The sequence below is a fragment of the Eremomyces bilateralis genome (assembly GCF_010015585.1).
Source record: "Eremomyces bilateralis CBS 781.70 unplaced genomic scaffold P152scaffold_6, whole genome shotgun sequence".
NCBI lineage: Eukaryota > Fungi > Ascomycota > Dothideomycetes > Eremomycetales > Eremomycetaceae > Eremomyces > Eremomyces bilateralis.
In genome coordinates this window covers 1,223,135-1,241,436 of record NW_022985072.1, presented here as the reverse complement: position 1 = coordinate 1,241,436, position 18,302 = coordinate 1,223,135, and the positions used below count along the sequence as shown (strand labels likewise).

General features: G+C 53.1%; 7 protein-coding genes across 7 annotated transcripts; 3 read left to right on the top strand and 4 right to left on the bottom strand.

The window, feature by feature from the left end:
- Positions 1-3,546: 3,546 nt before the first annotated feature.
- On the bottom strand, positions 3,547-5,756 carry P152DRAFT_414568 (P-loop containing nucleoside triphosphate hydrolase protein; the record flags this gene model as incomplete). The annotated part of the gene is made up of 1 exon (XM_033677030.1): positions 3,547-5,756. A coding segment is annotated over exon 1 (2,055 nt), but the record flags the coding sequence as incomplete, so codon positions are not given.
- A 1,402-nt stretch (positions 5,757-7,158) lies between these two features.
- On the top strand, positions 7,159-7,834 carry P152DRAFT_481164 (uncharacterized protein; the record flags this gene model as incomplete). The annotated part of the gene is made up of 2 exons (XM_033681797.1): positions 7,159-7,642; positions 7,698-7,834. The coding sequence occupies 2 exons, from the start codon at positions 7,159-7,161 to the stop codon at positions 7,832-7,834; spliced, it is 621 nt and encodes a 206-aa protein (XP_033535629.1).
- A 297-nt stretch (positions 7,835-8,131) lies between these two features.
- On the bottom strand, positions 8,132-9,231 carry P152DRAFT_465733 (F-actin capping protein, beta subunit; the record flags this gene model as incomplete). The annotated part of the gene is made up of 5 exons (XM_033680649.1): positions 8,132-8,205; positions 8,259-8,306; positions 8,360-8,632; positions 8,757-9,151; positions 9,200-9,231. The coding sequence occupies 5 exons, from the start codon at positions 9,229-9,231 to the stop codon at positions 8,132-8,134; spliced, it is 822 nt and encodes a 273-aa protein (XP_033535628.1).
- Positions 9,232-9,589: 358 nt separating this feature from the next.
- On the bottom strand, positions 9,590-11,942 carry P152DRAFT_457361 (DnaJ-domain-containing protein). The gene is made up of 5 exons (XM_033679211.1): positions 11,806-11,942; positions 11,446-11,589; positions 11,322-11,391; positions 10,437-11,270; positions 9,590-10,382 (listed from the first exon to the last, which is right to left on the bottom strand). The coding sequence occupies exons 2-5, from the start codon at positions 11,479-11,481 to the stop codon at positions 10,045-10,047; spliced, it is 1,278 nt and encodes a 425-aa protein (XP_033535627.1). The 5' UTR covers positions 11,482-11,589; positions 11,806-11,942; the 3' UTR covers positions 9,590-10,044.
- P152DRAFT_481161 (cytosine deaminase) lies at positions 11,903-13,304 on the top strand. Its single transcript, XM_033681796.1, has 4 exons — positions 11,903-12,551; positions 12,643-12,908; positions 12,962-13,195; positions 13,244-13,304. Exons 1-3 carry the CDS (start codon positions 12,393-12,395, stop codon positions 12,984-12,986), a joined length of 450 nt encoding a protein of 149 aa, XP_033535626.1. The 5' UTR covers positions 11,903-12,392; the 3' UTR covers positions 12,987-13,195; positions 13,244-13,304.
- Positions 13,122-14,423, bottom strand: P152DRAFT_448360 (uroporphyrinogen decarboxylase; the record flags this gene model as incomplete). Its single annotated transcript, XM_033678052.1, has 4 exons — positions 13,122-13,634; positions 13,687-14,222; positions 14,275-14,316; positions 14,369-14,423. 4 exons carry the CDS (start codon positions 14,421-14,423, stop codon positions 13,122-13,124), a joined length of 1,146 nt encoding a protein of 381 aa, XP_033535625.1.
- A 181-nt stretch (positions 14,424-14,604) lies between these two features.
- On the top strand, positions 14,605-18,278 carry P152DRAFT_506734 (DNA mismatch repair protein Msh1). The gene is made up of 4 exons (XM_033682494.1): positions 14,605-14,965; positions 15,022-15,108; positions 15,165-17,294; positions 17,343-18,278. The coding sequence occupies exons 1-4, from the start codon at positions 14,651-14,653 to the stop codon at positions 17,826-17,828; spliced, it is 3,018 nt and encodes a 1,005-aa protein (XP_033535624.1). The 5' UTR covers positions 14,605-14,650; the 3' UTR covers positions 17,829-18,278.
- The last annotated feature ends 24 nt before the right edge of the window (positions 18,279-18,302 follow it).

Genomic DNA, 18,302 nt, shown 5'->3' with positions numbered 1-18,302 from the left:
ACGCGTGGTTGATGATGATGTTTGGAAAAGTCTGTTACATTAGTGTTACTTTCTACTCCTGATGGTATTGCCATAGGAAATTGTGTAAACATGATTTTGAAAGAAATCAAGTCTGTCTCTATTGTCCTGATTGATTGATTTATTCATCGATTATTCCTACGCGCGTCAGGTGCTATGGGCATGTGTCGCAGGATGCCCCTATTAATTTCTACTGCCACGCAACATTTGTCAGAGATCAGGCTTTCAGGATATCTCTATTTTTCGGGACCCGCCGGTCTCCAGACCGCGCCCCCATTTCTTAGTCGTATTTAGGTGGTCTAGCCCTCATGGTTCCCCCGTGGTTCCCCCGTGGAGGAGCATCCCACACCCCACGATATCACCAATGCTTCTTTCTTTGCTTCTTCGCTCGCTTTGAGGAAACCAAGGTCCCCACGACCATCAATTATATACAGAACATAAAAGATGAGCGTCTTCTTGTAGTTTGTACGCTCATTAAGGATCAAGATCAATCAACACTTTCAATTCTTGGTAATCAAGTGCTCTCCTGCTGAAGTCGCATCTCCAGATCACCTGATCAAAGGAACAGCTATTCTCTGTCAACTTTTGCCCGCGGCAGACCAGATAGAATGCCGTGCTCATAGACCCGAAAGGGATCCAGATAGTACGTTAAATTGATTCTTATTATTATACTTCTTATGGATGTAGGACGAGAATAACATTCCTTCTTCCTCACTGTCCACGCTTCGCTTTCAGTCACGTCAGTCGAGCACCACCCCAATTCCCCTGCGATGCGACAAATATCACAGATGATGATTGATGATTCTTACAAAAAATACCGGACTCGGCCCCATATTCGATCACCAATTATGACGCGCATTTTGAACAACGACACATGAGGTGTTGGGGGGGTAAAAAGAGCCCGGATAAACTCGCCTTGCGCGAGACAGGCGGCTGTGTGAGGTTCAATTATGACAGTACCCACTAACTGTCGAGATTCAGATCATATATAGTCTACGGTAGAGCTGATAGTAACTTAGTGACAAAGTAGTTCACACAAAATTGTCATGACGTATGGGCCCCTCGACGGTTAGCGAACACTAGAATTATTCTTGCCATCCGATCGATAGGACCAATGCTTTTACGAGACCCCTGAAAAAGCGCGAGAAGGCGTACGGGGATGGACACAATATGAAAAACCAGTACCATACTGAATAGACAAACCAGGAGTTGAAGCGACCCATCACCTCGTCGTCAGGGAGGTCGATCGGGATTTTATTGATTCGAGCTTTTTTGCTGGCTCCCCGGCACTGGTAATATCCTTTCATAACAGGCTTTTGTAATTTCGCAGCCAGTGTTGGCAGAGCAGCAAGAAATTCGTGACTGTACGTAGTTAGTTGGTGCGGAGGTAGATCAGGAAAGTTTGAGGTTCCCGTTGCTTAACTGCCGTGGCCATTTTCCGTCCCTCAACTAAAGCAGCTTGTTGGAGTTCTGTCCAGGTTCGAATATTGGAGGCTCAATCGGATCTGCCAAATGGAGGCCTAAAGGAAACCCCCTCCGCAAGTAGCCGAAAAGGCCGGGAGATTCAGCCCGTCCGGGGTTCTGGTTTCGAAACTTGCGCTCGACAGAGCCCCAACCTTTTACAATTCTCGCAGTAGGAGCCGCCTGACATTCGGCAGAGGCAAGATGATTCTGCAGTTCGGATACTTTCCTTGACGTGTGGCCGTAAGATTGACGAGTAGTTCGTTGCCACGGCGCGGTTGCCTCCCTTTACTCTCAAAGGCTTGGCTTTGAGCCAGGTTGGTGATGCGATGGTTCTGGAACGGTGTAAGGATGAGGGTGCAACAGATGCAGTCGAAGGAATGGCGCTGGTTGTAAAAGCACTTTGGAGGGAATTTGGGTGGCTGTCGCTGTTCGCTTTCACCGTGCTGTGCTCCGTATACCTGCACGATTCTATCTGCAGAGAATCCGTTACGAGGCGATCAAATGCGACAACGAGATGGAAGAGTTCTAAGATATAAAAGAGCTTGGGATGAAAATGGACTCGATATATGCCAAACTGGACGCAAAACAGGTGCGGTATGATGAGGATCAAATGTTAAGGGATTCGAATATAGGAGTAGACACGATGCTGCGCCCTGGCTATGGAAGCTCGAGAACGGCGGCGGGTTGTGTGGTATTGATATCTGGGCTAAAATAGTCAAACCTGCCACAGTCCAATGTCATATAGGCCGTTCCTACCTTGTTCACTCACGAAGTTCAATATCCACGTCAGGCGACGATGGAGTCTTCCATAGATGCGTTCTTAGGTGAGCTGCTTCATCAGTTAATTTTCGAGTATTTGGCTCCAGCGAGTTTAGTTTCGACACGATACGTGCCAAGTATTAAGCTTGACTAGGTCAAATATCTGTACGGGAGGGAGGGGCAGGCTATGATGGCGGCTCCGTTGGCTAGGAAGAGTCGGAATAGATTGAAGCATGGAGCTGGACTGTCCGGATTGTGGTTGCAGAGACTGAATGATATCGGTGTTCACTGGGACGCAAAACAAGACGTAAGAAAACAGTGAAGGCATGGTGCCAATCGAAGACATGAGTAAACCTCGAGAAAACAGCCGATATCCGGTATCTCGGTCAATCCCAGGTCAACCGTGGGCGCATAAAAAGGAGAGTTCCAAGAGACAACACGTCGGAATCACTGAGCTGTAGCACACGGCTCCGAAGGTATGTAACTGCGTAATTGATCCGAAGCTGGCACTATGAAGTGCATGCAAAGTCCTATTGTCGTAAACTCATCCGTTTCGTAGCGCATTGACGAAGCCCCTATCCGGAAATACCTCGGCCAAATCGTGTCAAGATATCCTGTGCGCTTTATTCACCATCGTCGTCTTCATCCACGACTCGTCGCTTCCGCTTGCCGGCCCCATTGACCAACCGCTTCCGCGTCGTCTTGCTAATCACCTCGCCCAATTCCGGCAACTCGTCCTCATCGTCGTCGTCCAATGCTGCACCAATCCTTGTACCAAAGCTTCCGACCAGTACCAAACTCTCCAAATCATCATCATCATCGTCCTCGTCCATCTCCTCATCGATCCGATCGATCCGCCTCTCCAACCTCTGCGGCCGCACCGGCAAACTCGAGCTAAACTCCTCCAACCCCTCGTCATCGCCAACCACAAACGCCGCGAGCTCAGAGTCTGGTTCCTCGTCCGGTTCCTCTCCGGAAGTGTCGGAACCAAGATCGATGCCCTGGGTGGGTAGCGTCATCCGGGGGCTAGTGTGTTGTCCTGGGGAGGACGAGGCGCCGAGTTCGGCTTCGGAGGCGATGTCGGTGTCGGTGAAGGCGTAGGCACGGTGGGAATTGCGGATGGGGCGGGATGCGCTGGATGTGGAGGGGGGGGGTCGGGTTTTCGAGGTGGCGGGATTATTTGTGCGCTTTTTGGCGGGTTTGGGTGGGCTTGGTTCCGCGGGTGAGGTGATGTCAAGCACGACGCTGGACTCGGGGATTTCATCGGGGTTGTCGTAGGAACTGGGAAAGCTGCTGCTGAGTCGGGATCCCATCTGGTGCATCCGCTTCATCATTCCAGATAAGGTGCGCTTATCTTTCCGCGAGGGAATCAAGAACCCCCTCGAGGGCTTCATCTGATGATCCGGGAACCGATCCAGCGCGGGCGCAGATACCACATTGTTATCATCGCCAGCGGTGTTCAGATAGCGGTGCTCAAAGTCCGCCTCGTCGGCTCTGGTAAGAAGCACTTCGTCCAGCGTCGGGATATCCGCAGGGGGGTCCTGGACCGGCGCTCCCCGCTCCTCCTCATCATCCCCCAGCCTATTCGCAGTGACGAATCCCGTCTGCACGCCATCTGGCATATGAAACTTCTTCGGCTTCCGCTTCTGCCTCTTCCTGCCCTGCGTCGACGGGATGGGCAACTGCGTATCAGCCTGCGAATTCTCCACGGGGATCTCCACCTCCCGTTTATCCACCACGGGGACCATATCCTTCGGCAAGATTCGCCGCGACATCTCGTCGTGGAACGCGAACTTGCTCCCGCTCGCGATCACTCCCTGCATGTCCTGATAGTTCACCTTGGCCTTCTCCGCCTGCGCCTCTTCCTTGCCCTTCATCATCAGCAGGATGATCCGACCCGCGCGTTTACGCCCCGTACGGCCCATGCGCTGCAGCATGCGGACTGGGGAGGATTTGGAGTCGTAGCAGCAGATGAGATCGACTTCGCCGATGTCTAGACCTTCTTCGCCGATGGACGTCGCGACGAGGGTGTTGTATTCCCCGCTTTTGAACTTGTCGATCACTTCTTGCTGGGTTTTCTGGCTCATGCCGTCGGAGTCGTGGGATTTGGCTTGCCCGACGAACACGTGCGGGCGGATTATGGGAGAGTTTTTGCGGAGGATGCGCACGATGTCCTCTGCGGAGGAGCGCCAGTTGGCGAAGATCATGACTTTCGTGCCATGGGTTTGGGTACGCTCGCTCCCTTCGCCGTTGTCGAGGAAGTGCGTCATGAGGCGCTGCTGCAAGCACTCCAGTTTCGGATGTCCGATGAAGTTCGGATTCCTGGTCCAGGTATCCAGATAGTTCATCATCTTATTGAAGTGTTCGTTGTCGTAGACCTGCTTCTTGTATTTACTCACCTTCCTCAGGTCCTTTTGGACCTCTTGCCGGAACTGGTCTAGCTTTTGGAAAAACGGGGTGATGCCGTGGTATAAGAGCATGTCAAACGCGAAGGCAAAGGTCCCGAGGATCGCGGAGACAGCGCCCACCAGCCCTTTCTGCCAATTGGGCGCATTCTTCCCAGCGGTCGCCATCCATTTGGATCTCTCTTGAGTCAGCCCATAGGGCGTCATTTTGGACGGATCGGTTGTCCAATAGGCATTTTGTTGCTTTAGAATTTCCGCGAGGGGCCGTAGAGCCTTGCTGTATAACCCAATGAGCAATGCCATCTCTTCGGTCTCGTCGAAGAGATACTTTTCCATTTGGCGTTGATGGACATATTCCCTGATGTCTATCGAGTCTTCCGTTCGGATTTCAATTCGCGAGATCTTGAGCCCATCAATGACGTTCTGGACGGCTTCCACAGTTGCACCCGGCGTAGCCGTCAACGCAAGAATGCGAAAACTCTGGTTGAAGCGGACAATAAACTTGACCACCTCCACGTACGAATACGCTCCAGTCGCTCGATGCGCTTCGTCCACCACAAGCAGTACGATCCGCTTCGGGTCCGCGGTACCCTTTTGCAAATCGTTCATCAGAGTCTGCGCCGTCATGAAGAACACCCGTTTCGATTCCCATTCGGCTTCCCTCAATACGGGAGAAACCTCTCCCGTCAACATCGTGGTCTCCGACCTCGGTATGCCAGCGATCCTAAAACATGCCTCCACCTGCTGCGCTACCAATGGTTTCGTGGGAGCAACGAAGACGATCTGCGCGTTTTTCGTCCACCGAAGCCAGTTCAGCATGATGGTCGCAGCGATGAACGTCTTCCCAAGACCGGTGGGCAGCGCAACGAGGGTGTTATGAAAGAGGGCCTTCTGCACGATGTTGAATTGATAGTCGCGGATCCTCCCAAGGTTCGTGGGATACACCCAGGTTTCCATCGCTTGTTTATCCAACAGGTGATGCGTAGGTGGTTCATCTTTTCTCGCGACGGGGAAGGCATGCCGCTTGGTGGTCTGGGAGAGAGAGACGCCGTCCAGTGTCTGGCCGAATAAGGTGGTTTGTCGTAGACCTGTGAGGGGAGCACGAAGACGCGTGTTCTCGTTCGGAGCTTGGTAGGAGTCTCGGGAATCGGTGGATATAGTATTGTTTCTGGTGCCAGGCGCTGGTGGCGACGACGGAGGGAGGGCCGCGCCGTTGATATTGTTCGTCCTGAGGTGGATATTAGCCTGGACTCCCGGAGTTTGAATACAGCATGTGCTCACCCATTCTCGCCATCCAATCTCCGCCGCTTCTCCGGCCGTGCAGACAGCCTGGACCCCGCTATCTGATTTGATGGAGGTGCTAATGGAAATGTCACCTGGTCAATCGGGATCAAGTCATCGTCATCTATGTCGAAAGATCCATATTCATCGGAGGACATCTTTATTCTTTCCTGATACCCAGTCCCGCAACTGCGATTCCAACACACACTGGAGAGGAGGGATGAAGTCACGACATGTCGGTGAGAATGCAGTGCCACGTCGAGGGGAAAACTCGGTGGTAGAAAGTAGAAATGAGAAGTTGTGTCATTCTCTCCTGCTATTGTTTGCCGCTCTGCCGCCTGAAATAACGGTAGAGGTGGGCACGAAAATTGTTCGTGTTAGCAGGTATAGTTATTTGCTATTCACTGCATCGCACAGTTTCTCTCGCAATAGCAGACGATAAGGGAGTCCTTCCCTTCCTCAGAAAGCCTTCAATCTCGTTGCACCAAATTGAACTCGAACGCGTGAAGTCGTGGCTCGACGCGCCGAAATCGACGAATCCCGATCATCTCCATTAATCCATGTCAATTGTCAATAGTTATCAAGCCACTAGTTAGCCTCCCTGTTTTTAGCACAGACAGAATTGAGCCGAGCCGCTAAGCAGACCTTTTACTGTTGAGCGTCGCTGTTTCACTCCAGAGTTCCGGCCTCGGGGGTACTAATACGACACTGAAGGTATTGTCTAATTTTATTCCGCCGGACCCAATTGGTTTCGAGATTCGAGCAGCGGTGTCATCTGGTCATTACGGCTCAAGCGGTCAAGCCCGCAAAGACACGAAAGGAAAAACTCGACAAACCTCAACATGTTACAGGCTACGGAGCGGCCAATGCAGGGAATTGGGCTGGAAACGCTCTAGTAGATCGGCTGGTTGCCGTGTTTCTAGCGATTCTGCATGGCGCATGCACTCCCCCCGGAATCTCCATACCAACATGCCTGGCCTGAATTCCCCCAAGGGCCCCAACATCTCTCCCTTTCTTCTGACTTTGCTGTGATCTTGTCCTCCTTCTCTCTTCTTTTCTTCAGTCATATGTGAAATCTCCAGAATCATCCCATCAGTACTTCTCCGTCGTTCGTTAGCAGAGTCTATTCGACTTGTCTTCATCACACTCGCTCATATCCGCCATTTACTTCATCCCAAGTCCATTAATTGATCGCCGCCTCTAAAAACGCGTCTTTACTCCCATCATCAAAATGCAGTTCAACTCTCTCCTCCTCACCACCCTCCTCGCCCTCACCGCCCACGCCATCCCCCAGGACTCTGGCTCCGAGGCCCCCACCGCCACCGCCGAGCTCACCCCCGTCCAGACCTGCCTTGCCGCCTGCCCCTCCGGCGACGTCAACTGCGCGGCCAACTGCGTCGGTGTGCCGCGCCCCGATGAGAATGCCATGGACCAGGTCACCGTCTGCGTCGCCGCGTGCGACCAGGGCGACGGGACCGCGGCCGCTACCGATAAGTATACGCAGTGCCAGAACGCGTGTTTCGGACAGTATATCACCCTGACCGAAACCGCGGTGCCGACGGCTGGATCGGGATCGGGGTCCGGATCGGGGTCTGGGTCGGGGTCCAGGACTGGGTCGGCCGGCGCGAGTGCTACCGGTGGCTCAGGCTCAGGCTCAGGCTCAGGCTCAGACTCCGGGTCGGGTTCGGGCAGTTCTTCGGATCCGTCTGAGACTGGTGAGTAGTGTTGCATTGTAATAGAAGGAAAGGATGGGTAGCTGACTGAATATAGGATCTGCTGGCGAGTCTGGCTCCAGCGGCTCCGGCTCAGCGGGCGCTTCAGGCACTTCGTCTGGCATGGCTGCGGCGACCGGATTCCCCGTCCTTGCTGGTGCCGGTGCTCTCGTCATGGCTGCCTTGGCCTTGTAAGCGGTTTGAAGTGGAGCGGTCGCTTGGAAGTTGAGAAAGAGTGTTCGGATTTATTGGGGATCTAGTGGAAGTATTGGATTAATGTTTGGTTGGTACAGAGGCCATTATTAGGGTTTCGGACGTATTGCAGTTGAATCGGAAAGTTGTTGCGTAGAGTCTTTGGAACCCTCAATTGCGCTGTGAACCCCGCTATATGCTGCTTTTAACCGTAACATCAATGTTCATCCTAGCTGAATCCCCGACTTTCCTGCCGTCCAGAGGCATGACAGAATCGCAGCCGTCGGGTATGGGAGTGCTCTACTTGCCCATACTACTGATCATCTCTCTCTGTGTCGCCCGATCTCGATTCGTCTCGCTCAACGGCGCAATGCCTATCAAAAATTAGCACCCACTCGTCGTCCAGGTAGATAGAATCGAATCTCACTCCTCAAATCTCCCACCACATCCTTCGCCTTCCCAAAGTACACCTCCTCTGCATCTCGTCAGCGTCCCTCCTAACCAACCCCTCTCCGATTCGGTACTTACGCAGCAAATTCCTCATCTTAATCTCCATGTCCTCCACCATCTTCCCGACGTTCGCAACGTGGCTCATGTCGTCGTCCACCGGCATGTCCTGCTCGACCTGCCGCACCATGTTGCCCGCCAGGTCCATCTTGCCCAGCCCCTCGGCGCCGGTGCCGAGCGACAGGATGACGGTGGAGGTGAGCTTGTAGTGTGCCTGTCGGGGCGGCTTGTCGAGCGCTTCGAAGACGTGGATACTGTCCCAGGAGCCCGTGGAGTTTCCGCCGGGGGAAACGGCTGGGTGAGAGAAGGGGTCAGCACATGTAGCCATACACCATATCTCCAACGATTCAAAGCCCAAGAAGATGCAAAGAAAATGCACAGTGGAGTAGCTGGGTATCTCAGAAACATGAGCACTCACCCTTCTTCAACAACACCGCCCCCGCAAACCCCCCCTCTACATCCCAAAAATACACACTCGCCACCCCCCCCTCAAAATACAACTCCCGATACACATCAAACGCCTCGTTCGCCCTCACCTCCATCTTCCTCACCTTCTCACTCGGCGTCACCCCCTCGCTCACCTCGCTCTCCTCCAGTGGCGGCTCGAACTCATTGCTCCACGGGCTGCGCCAGCTGTCGCCGTCGCGGTTGTAGTCGCAGCAGAGGAAGTCGCGCTGGGTGACGCGGCATTTTCGGGTGGTGAGCGGGATGTCGACGGATTCGAGGAGGTCATCAGTGAGGGAGGGGGAGAGGGTGCAGAGACGTTGGACGTTGAGGGCGGTGGTGGAGGGGTTGAGGCGACGGAGGAGGTCGCTGGGGGGGTTAGTTCGATGGTGGAAGGAAAGGAGGGGATGGGCTTACAGGGCGCTGTCGAAGGGGTCGGTGGAGGTCATGGTGAGGGTTTGGGGAGGGGAATTGGTGTGGTTGGAGAGAGGAATATCGGTGGTTTAATATGGATTGCGGAGGATAATGGATGATGCCTTGAGGGTTGGTGGGGGGCACATTGGAGAAAGCTACAAGCTGGGCGAGGTCATCCAAGGCTGCCCAAGTCTGTGCACTCCACGGCGTTTACGGTTTAGCCATGAGCATCTGATATGCTTACGGAAGTACACCCACCCACTAAAAGACACTGGTAGATAGGTCATCCTTGAATCAGTTTATAGGTCATTCACAATCATATCATAGATGTTCTAAACAATTCAATCTTCAACCTGAAAAAGCAAAATTCAATTACTATCTAGTCTCCGCCCGCCCATCCCAGCCCGCGCAACCTCGTCATATGCACACATCCCACCGTCCGTCATCCCAAACCGGTCGGAACGCCAGAAAAACGAGATCAGGCTAGGCAAAGTACGGAAGTCAAAGGTCTATAGAACGCACAAGGGTAGCAATGCGAGGGGGATAGAGGACAGTAGAACCGAGGATGGACGCGGTCGGAGGGTGGGTAGCTAGCGGGGAATCGGTGATAGTAGATATCTGTGCCTTGATATCGGCGGTGTGCGGAGAGAGGTCTGGAGAGTGAGGACTAGGATCGACAACTCGGAAAGTTTGATCCACCACATGAACCGCCGCTTTCCCGGCCACCACTCGTTTATATCCCGACGAAGTCATCCAACTCCGTCGAACGCATTGTCTCCTCCATCGCCGATGCAACCCTCATATCCCATTCATACCTCCACCCACTCATAACCCACACGGAGCCTCGTCTACTGCGACGCGCACTGCACCCTCTCTCCACCCGCACCCATCTCATCGTCATCATCATCACTCATCATCCCACGGGCTCGCGCCTGCTCACCCGCCGGGTCGACCTCCTCCAGGCTGAAATCCTCCGTCATCGCGTCCGCGGGCGGTTTCTTATCGGCGGCGGCACGCGGTGGCAGGATGCGCTCGAGGGCGGCGCGGTCCGCGTCGGACATGGGGGGCATGCCGGTGGGGCCGGGGAGCGATTCGGGGAACTTGACGTCGAATTGGACGTAGAGGTTACCGAAGTCGTGGTGGCGGTAGGAGGGCATGCCTTGGCCGCGGATGACTTTGATGGAGCCTGGTGGGTGTTAGTGGGTTACTAGGACTTCCAGGGTGGATGGGGTGCACATACCTGGGGCAATGACTTCGCCGGGAACAATATCAACGACCAACCATCGCTCATCGAGGTGCTCGATGTGAAGTCGGCCTCCAGCCAGCGCTGTCAGCAGATCAATCTCGGCGTGGTAGAACAGATCGTCCTCCTTGCGCTGGAAGCGAGCATGAGGTTTCTGCTCGATCTCAAACACCACATCGCCGGGCTCGGCGCCAGGAAGCTGGTCGCCCTCGCCGCGGAACTCGATCTTGGTGCCGGATTTGATGCCCCGGTCGACGTGGACGTGGAGCACTTTCCGCTCGATCGTCGTTTTCTTGCCGGTGCAGGCCTTGCATCGGTCCTTGTCCCGGATGATCTCGCCCTCGCCATTGCAGTCGGAGCAGACGGTCTGGAAACGCTGGATCATGGGTCCCATCTGGCGCATCATGGTCTTCATTCCGCGGCCATCACACCCGGCGCACTTCTTCACCGCGCCGTCCTTCCCGCCCCGCCCATCGCATTTCGGGCAGACGACGGATTTTTGCAACGCGAGCTTAGAGACCTTTCCGCGGTAGATGTCCTCGAGGGTGACCTTGTGCACGTGGGAGATGGTCCGGGCCTTGCGAGGGCCGGCGTCGCGCATTCCGCCCCCCATGCCGCCGCCGAACATGCCGCCGAACCCGCCACCGCCGCCGCCGAAGAACTGAGCAAACAGGTCCTCGGCTGCCATGCCGCCGCCCATGCCGCCTTGTTCCAGGCCTTCTTCACCATATTGGTCGTACAGGCCACGTTTTTGGGAGTCGGAGAGGACCTCGTAGGCGTGGGAGAGGTCCTTGAATTTCTCGGCGGCTTCCGGGTTGTCGTTGTTCTTATCTGGGAGACGTTAGAAGTGGTCGAGGCGAGAGACGATGGAGATATGCGTACCGGGATGCCATTTCAATGCACCTTTCTTGTATGCGGTTTTAAGCTGAGCCTCGGTGGCATCGGGTGACACCTGTTGATCGTTAGGATATATTCGGTTTGCTCAAGCAAGGCGGCAGTCGCATACCGCGAGGATTTCGTAGTATTTTGTTTCTTTCACCATCGTGAAGGTGTAATATGTGCTATCGGTATATTGTGACGGGGAGGACTCTCTTGATCTCGGACGGCTGTCGGAGGTCTTCGAAGCGGTTATAAGGCTCTTGATGTAGATCTATCAAGCAGCGAAGGATGTTAGTAAACAATACACCTCTGATAACGGTCTCAGAACCGTCTAGTAAGAAGCGCTGAAGATGCCACCAGGCTCTACTTTGAGGAAGTAAGGCGGAGGGATTCCCGTGGTAGGAAACAGGGAATCGTGATGAGCAATCAAGGTCAAAGGGACAAAGTTGAGTGTGTCGTCAGGGAGGTTTAGCGCGGGATCACTCACCCGTCGTTGTCAGATGGTCGAAGCGAATCCGGAGTGGCTCTAGGAGAGTCGCGAATAAGATGCTCACTCACCGATTTTGTCTGGAGAGAAGAGATCTGGAGGGGCGATAAAAAGGGAGGAGGAGATGCAAAGAGTGAAGGGGCGGGATGGTCTTTGGGGCGAAGATTTTGACAATGATGACAGCGGGGATCGACAAGGCAACGGCAAAGGCAATCGTGTGAAAGTGTGAATTCTTAGTGCAGGTCCCTCTGTAATCCGATTCCCTCTTTTTGCCTTGGAGACCACGCTTAGACTCTCCTTAGGCTGTCTGCAGTTCGGGCTGTGAGGATCGGTGATAAAACTTGAGCTGGGAGACGCTGGCTCGGACCCACCGATTCGGCGCCAAGCTTCTGAACTCTTCTATCGATTTCTACGCTTCTTTTGCTTTCGGGAGAGATTGTCGACGTCGGCAATCTGTGCCAATTCCCGAGTCACTCCAGCGTGAAGAATACAGATATTAAACATCACTGTGTATCGAGCACGTGCTGTACTACCATTCTTACTTCGATTTAACTTATTTTCTACTAGATAGCACGAGCAACAAAGAAATGGAAACGGATCCAGGTTTCATTGCGGCGTTGGAGGAAGCCCGTAAAGGTGCTGCCGAGGGCGGCGTTCCCATTGGTTCAGCTCTTGTCGCTGCAGATGGGACAATACTGGGACGAGGCCACAATATGAGGCTCCAGAAGGGCAGTGCTACGCTTCATGTATGTTGAATCTATCCCATCACTGCCTTGTTGAACATTGCCGTCTTTCACGCCCAATCCTACGTGGTCCATTGTATAACATTGCTATCAGGCGGAGATATCGACGTTTGAGAATGCTGGGAGGCTACCGGCGTCGGTGTATCGGGGCGCCACCTGCTATACAACCTTGTCGCCATGTGACATGTGCACTGGTTCTTGCGTTATGTACAAAGTAAAGCGGGTAGTCATCGGGGAGAACGAGACCTTTGTCGGGGGCGAGGAATATCTGAAGCAGAGGGGCATCGAGGTCGTCGTTTTGAAGAACAAGGAGTGTCAGGAATTGATGAAGAAGTTCATCGCCGAGAAGCCGGAGGAATGGTACCAATCTCCCAGATTCTCCACCGGGAATGCAGGACTAAAATTTTCAATAGGAACGAGGATATCGGTGAGCCGTAGTGGCGGTCATCTAGCAGCAATTGTCCTCCATTATGGCCGAAATCAATGGTCCCTCGCGGCCCTACGGTCAATTATAGGCTGGGATAGACATCGAAGTCAAGGGACCGTTGATGATATCCAACCCGGTTTAGTGTTCTACGACGAAGACAGCCGCTTAACCTCCTCGAAGAAGAACCTCAAATTTTCGGGATCCACAAACGGAGTGACACCTATATCATTAGCAACGAAGCCTAGACAATAGAGAATAGACCAATTACCATGTCCGAGATTCGCAATCCATCCTTGTTTCCCACCACCAAATCCTCTCACGATATGGTCCAGCTCTTTGGCAATCGATGGTTTTCCGCCGTAAAGAGCACCAGGATCCATGTTTCCTTGTAGCGTCTTGCCTTTGCTGCGTGCAATCTTGTACGCTTCCGCTGGATCATGGAGCCAGTCGAGGCTGACAACGTCGTAGTCGGAATTGCACAGGTCTTCTAATGCATACCATGCTCCTTTCGCAAAGACGACCATGGGAACCTTCTCAAGTCCAAGTTCCGTTAATCGTGCTTGCGTGCCGGTGGCGATTTCTCGTAGATATGGTAATGAGAACTCCTTGAATGAAGAAGGAGACAGTTCGCCAGCCCATGAATCGAAGACTTGTAGCATCTATTCAGTGAATTAGTTGGATTGCCATTATATTTTGGTTCGTATCACCGACCTGTGCACCGGCCTGGACCTGTAAAGCCAAATATTCAATGCAGCAGTCCGTAATCTTCTGGAGCAACGCTTTTGACTCTTTCGGATACTTGTATATCCATGTTTTGATCTCCTTGAACATCTTGCTCCCGCCACCCTCAACCATGTAGCAAAGCAACGTCCAAGGAGCACCACAGAAACCAATCAGCGGCACCCTGCCTTCCAGCTTCTGCCTGGTCAGCGTGATCGCTCTGTACACATAATCCAAGCTCTCCTTGACATCGACATCGCGCTGGAGAACCTCGGCATACTGCGGGTCCTGGGGACTGGAGAGCGGATTGGGGAAATGCGGCCCTTTCTTGTCGACCATCACCACTTCCATCCCCATCGCCTGGGGAATGACGAGAATGTCACTGAAGATGATGGCCGCGTCGATGATTCCCGCGTACCGATCAATCGGCTGGAGCGTGATGGTTGATGCAATCTCGGCATCCCGGCAGCACTCGAAGAAGTCGTGGGTGCCCTTTGCTTCATGATACTCGGGCAGATACCGCCCAGCTACACAAGTCAATGCCAATCCGTCATGTTCAAGGCAATTTGTGTGTGTTACCTTGCCTCATCACCCATGCCGGGGCCTTCTCGACTTTTTCGCCTGTGATCGTGATCAGCGGACGCCCACAGAAGACGCATTGCTGCATACCTACCGCGAGCGGCCCTCAGTATCAAATCGTTCTTCAACGGCTTAAATTCTGGAGCCATATTTGACATTTTTCAATATTCATGTGAATTGGGATTAGATGAAGCCGAATATTTTTTGCTTGTGATGACACCTCGAAATCCGTACACCCGGCAAAAACGCTAGTCCCGAAGAGGCAATATCATGACAGGGTATCAGGGGTTCAACACACGACACATTTATTTCATTGCTGTCCATGTTGACGGAAATTCATGAAGGGGAAAGATGGATTCATATTGATATCAGAAAGATGCGCGCTATTCTGATGCGGACAGGATGGGCGCACAGAAAAGCCGTCCTGTCCGGGAGAAGCCTTTGCGCCGCAGTCGGGCTGCATAGAGCCTGTATCAAACCATCGCTTGCTCCAAAACCGCACTCTCGCAGTAAAAGAACGTCTACGCGTGTAAAGATCAGCGAGCTACCTCAGGGCCCTTTGCCAGCTTTGGCTCAAGATGCCCAACCAGAAGATGAGCCGGCATATCCTACGGTGGTGCAGCAAGCGCGAAACAATATGCGGAAGTTCAACCACTGTGTGGTGTTGACTCGAGTCGGGAGCTTCTATGAGGTATCTTCTATTGAAACATTTATAGAGAGGACATAGACTGATCGGATACATTACAGCTTTACTTCGAACAAGCTGAAGAATTCGGCCCCTTGCTGAATCTCAAGCTCGCCCAAAAGAAGACGAGTGCCGGACCGGTATACATGGTCTGCCACCTCATCTCATTTGATACTGGGCCGAGTTTGTCTGACATATCCGATAGTCCGGTTTTCCGTTCTTCCAACTTGACCGCTATCTCAAGATCCTAGTGCAGGACCTGAACAAATACGTAGCCATCAGCGAGGAGTTCGCCAATGATCCCGCCGAGAAAGCTAAATCAGGAGGTTTGTTGTTCGATAGGAAGGTCACCCGGATCATCACTCCTGGCACGCTTATTGATGAGAAATTCATGGATCCGTGGGAGAACAACTTCCTTATGTGCATCCAGCCTCATGGATCCCTTGAGACTCCTTCGACCGGACTGGCGGACGTTGGGATTGCTTGGCTTGATTTGTCTAGTGGAGATTTCTTTACTCAAAAGGCAACGTTCGACACTTTATCTTCCATCGTTGCTCGAATTGGACCGCGCGAGATTTTACTCGACAGCTCGTTACGCGATGCCCAGCATCCTCAGCTCGCTGTTTCGCTAAATGAAGGTCAGCATGTCGTGAGCTACCACGACACGCCAAAGGAGACGCCTCCGCTGAGCAGGTGGCCTTCCATGGTAGATGAGCCTACCAAGGATTGGAACGCGGCCAAGTTCTCCGATGCAGAGCTGTCAGCGGGATATTTCCTCGTGTCGTACGTTGAGCAACAGCTATTCGGGGCTGCACCGAAGCTTCAACCACCAATGCAAAGGCAGGCGAAAGAAGCGATGTTGATTGACAAGAATACACTACGAGCGTTGGAGATCCAGAAAACGCTAAAAGATGGGGCGTATGAAGGGAGTCTACTGCAGTCGGTTAGGAGAACTGTTACCAAGAGTGGAGCTAGGTTACTTCGCCAGAGACTAAGTATGCTCCATCCTGATTTCATACCTATGATAGTGACTGACTTGGTAGTGTCACCCTCCATGTCTCTGGAGGAGATCAACAACCGTCTAGACATGGTTGGAGAAATGTACGAGAACGAAGGCCTTTGTGAGCATCTCATCTTACTCCTGCGGCGTACATTCGACTCCTTCCGTCTTGTCCAGAAGTTTGCTTTCGGGAAAGGAGACGCCGACGATCTCCTTGGCCTATCGGAGACCATTCAAGTCACAAAGCAAATCGCAGATCTTCTACAAGAACATATCACCCGCCGAGACGAAGGGGAACCAAACTCGAGACATTCAGTGGTGTCCGGCTCAATCAAGTACCATATTCAAGATCTTGTCCGCCACATCCAGCTCGACGGACCACTCCAAATTTCGAACCGGATCACAAAATCCATCGACGAGGACATGCTCTCGCAACAACATTTGATCGAAGATAGCGAAGCAGCGGACATGCTTGGACTCGCCGAAGAAGTTTTGACCCAATCAGGCGAAACCGGCAAACTGAAAGGCACGCCACAAACCCTCAAGCGCAAGGAAGTGGAAGTCGCTCGAGCAAATAGGGACCAGCAGACCGCAGTATCGGGCAACGAAGAAGTCTGGATCATGCGTCGCACCGCCAGCCCAACACTCAACCGCCTACACTCCGAGCTCGATACACTCCATCTTAAGAAAACGGACCTCGAAACCGAGCTTCGGGAGCGCGCTAGCAGCTCGACATTAACCCTAAAATGGACACCCGGCCTCGGCCACATCTGCCACGTAAAAGGCAAAGATGCCCGCACCGCGTCCTCCACCCTCTCCGGCGCCCGCAGCGTCTCCTCCAGCAAATCTACGCACTCCTTCCACCTCCCCGAATGGACCGCGCTCGGAACTCGCCTCGACGAGGCCACCGCGCGGATCCGCTCCGAGGAATCGCGGATCTTCGCCCAGCTGCGCACGCAAGTGGTCAAGAACCTCGTGAAGCTGCGGCGGAACGCGGGGGTGCTGGACGAGGTGGACGTGGCGTGCGGGTTCGCGACGTTGGCGCGGGAGCGGAGCCTGACGCGGCCGGTGGTAAATCGGGGGACGGCGCATCACATTCTGGGGGGAAGGCATCCGACGGTAGAGGTGGGATTGATGGAGCAGGGGAGGAGGTTCACGGCGAATGATTGTGTGGTGGGGGATAAGGAGGAGGTGTTGTTGATTACGGGGCCAAATATGGCGGGTAAGAGCACGTATTTGCGGCAGAATGCGTTGATTTCGATTCTGGCGCAGACGGGGTCGTTCGTGTCGGCGGATTATGCGGAGATTGGCCTGGTGGACAAGATATTCAGCAGGGTAAGTCATCTCCTACACGTTCTACGTTGTATACTGATGATAGGCCAGGTCGGATCCGCGGATAACCTCTACCAGGACCAATCGACCTTCATGGTTGAAATGCTCGAAACTGCCGAAATTCTCAAGCAAGCAACATCTCGATCCTTCGTCATCATGGATGAGGTGGGACGAGGCACGACACCGGAAGACGGCATCGCTGTAGCGTTTGCGTGCCTTCATCATTTACACTACACCAACAATTGTCGGGCATTGTTTGCGACGCATTTCCATTCTCTCGCGGAGATGTCGCGGCATTTTGAAAGACTTGGTTGCTATTGCACCGACATCGCAGAGGACGAAGAGGGAGGGTTTACATTCATACATAAGGTACGGAGGGGAGTAAACACGAGCTCGCATGCACTGAAGGTGGCAAGATTGGCAGGGCTTCCGGACAAGGCTATTCAAGTCGCGGAGCATGTGCTTGAGAATATCAAGGCGAGGTCATCGCCAGAGGTGATAGACAATCGGCGGAGTGCACAAAATTCACCGTCCTGAGCAACTGGAACACCCATAGTTCGGGATCAAAGCATTTGCATTTATAAGATACCCTTGTGTATTTAGGACATGGTGGGCTAGGGAGCTTTGGCGAAACTTTGGAGAATTGGCACGGCACGGAAATGCCTTTGCTGGCGTTGAACCTGGACATGATGTCAGCAAAGGTCGTTTTTCCAAGTGTCGCAGAAAATGTAGATAAAAGGTTCGGTGTCATGAAAAAATTAGAGTTGTGTTGCATATTTTGGTCCTCACGGAAAGTAGGAGTTAAAAATTGTATAATCATTCGAAATCACGATGCAAAAGAGAAAAAAGGGACGTACCTTGAAAACATTACGATCAATAGACCAGAATGCTGCATATCACGACACAGACCAAACCACGATCAGCTACCCTTCAGTAACAGGATATTATTGTCGGCTTGGACCATGCCGTGTTACTCCCTACGGATCCTTCATGCGAAGTTCCACGCCATTT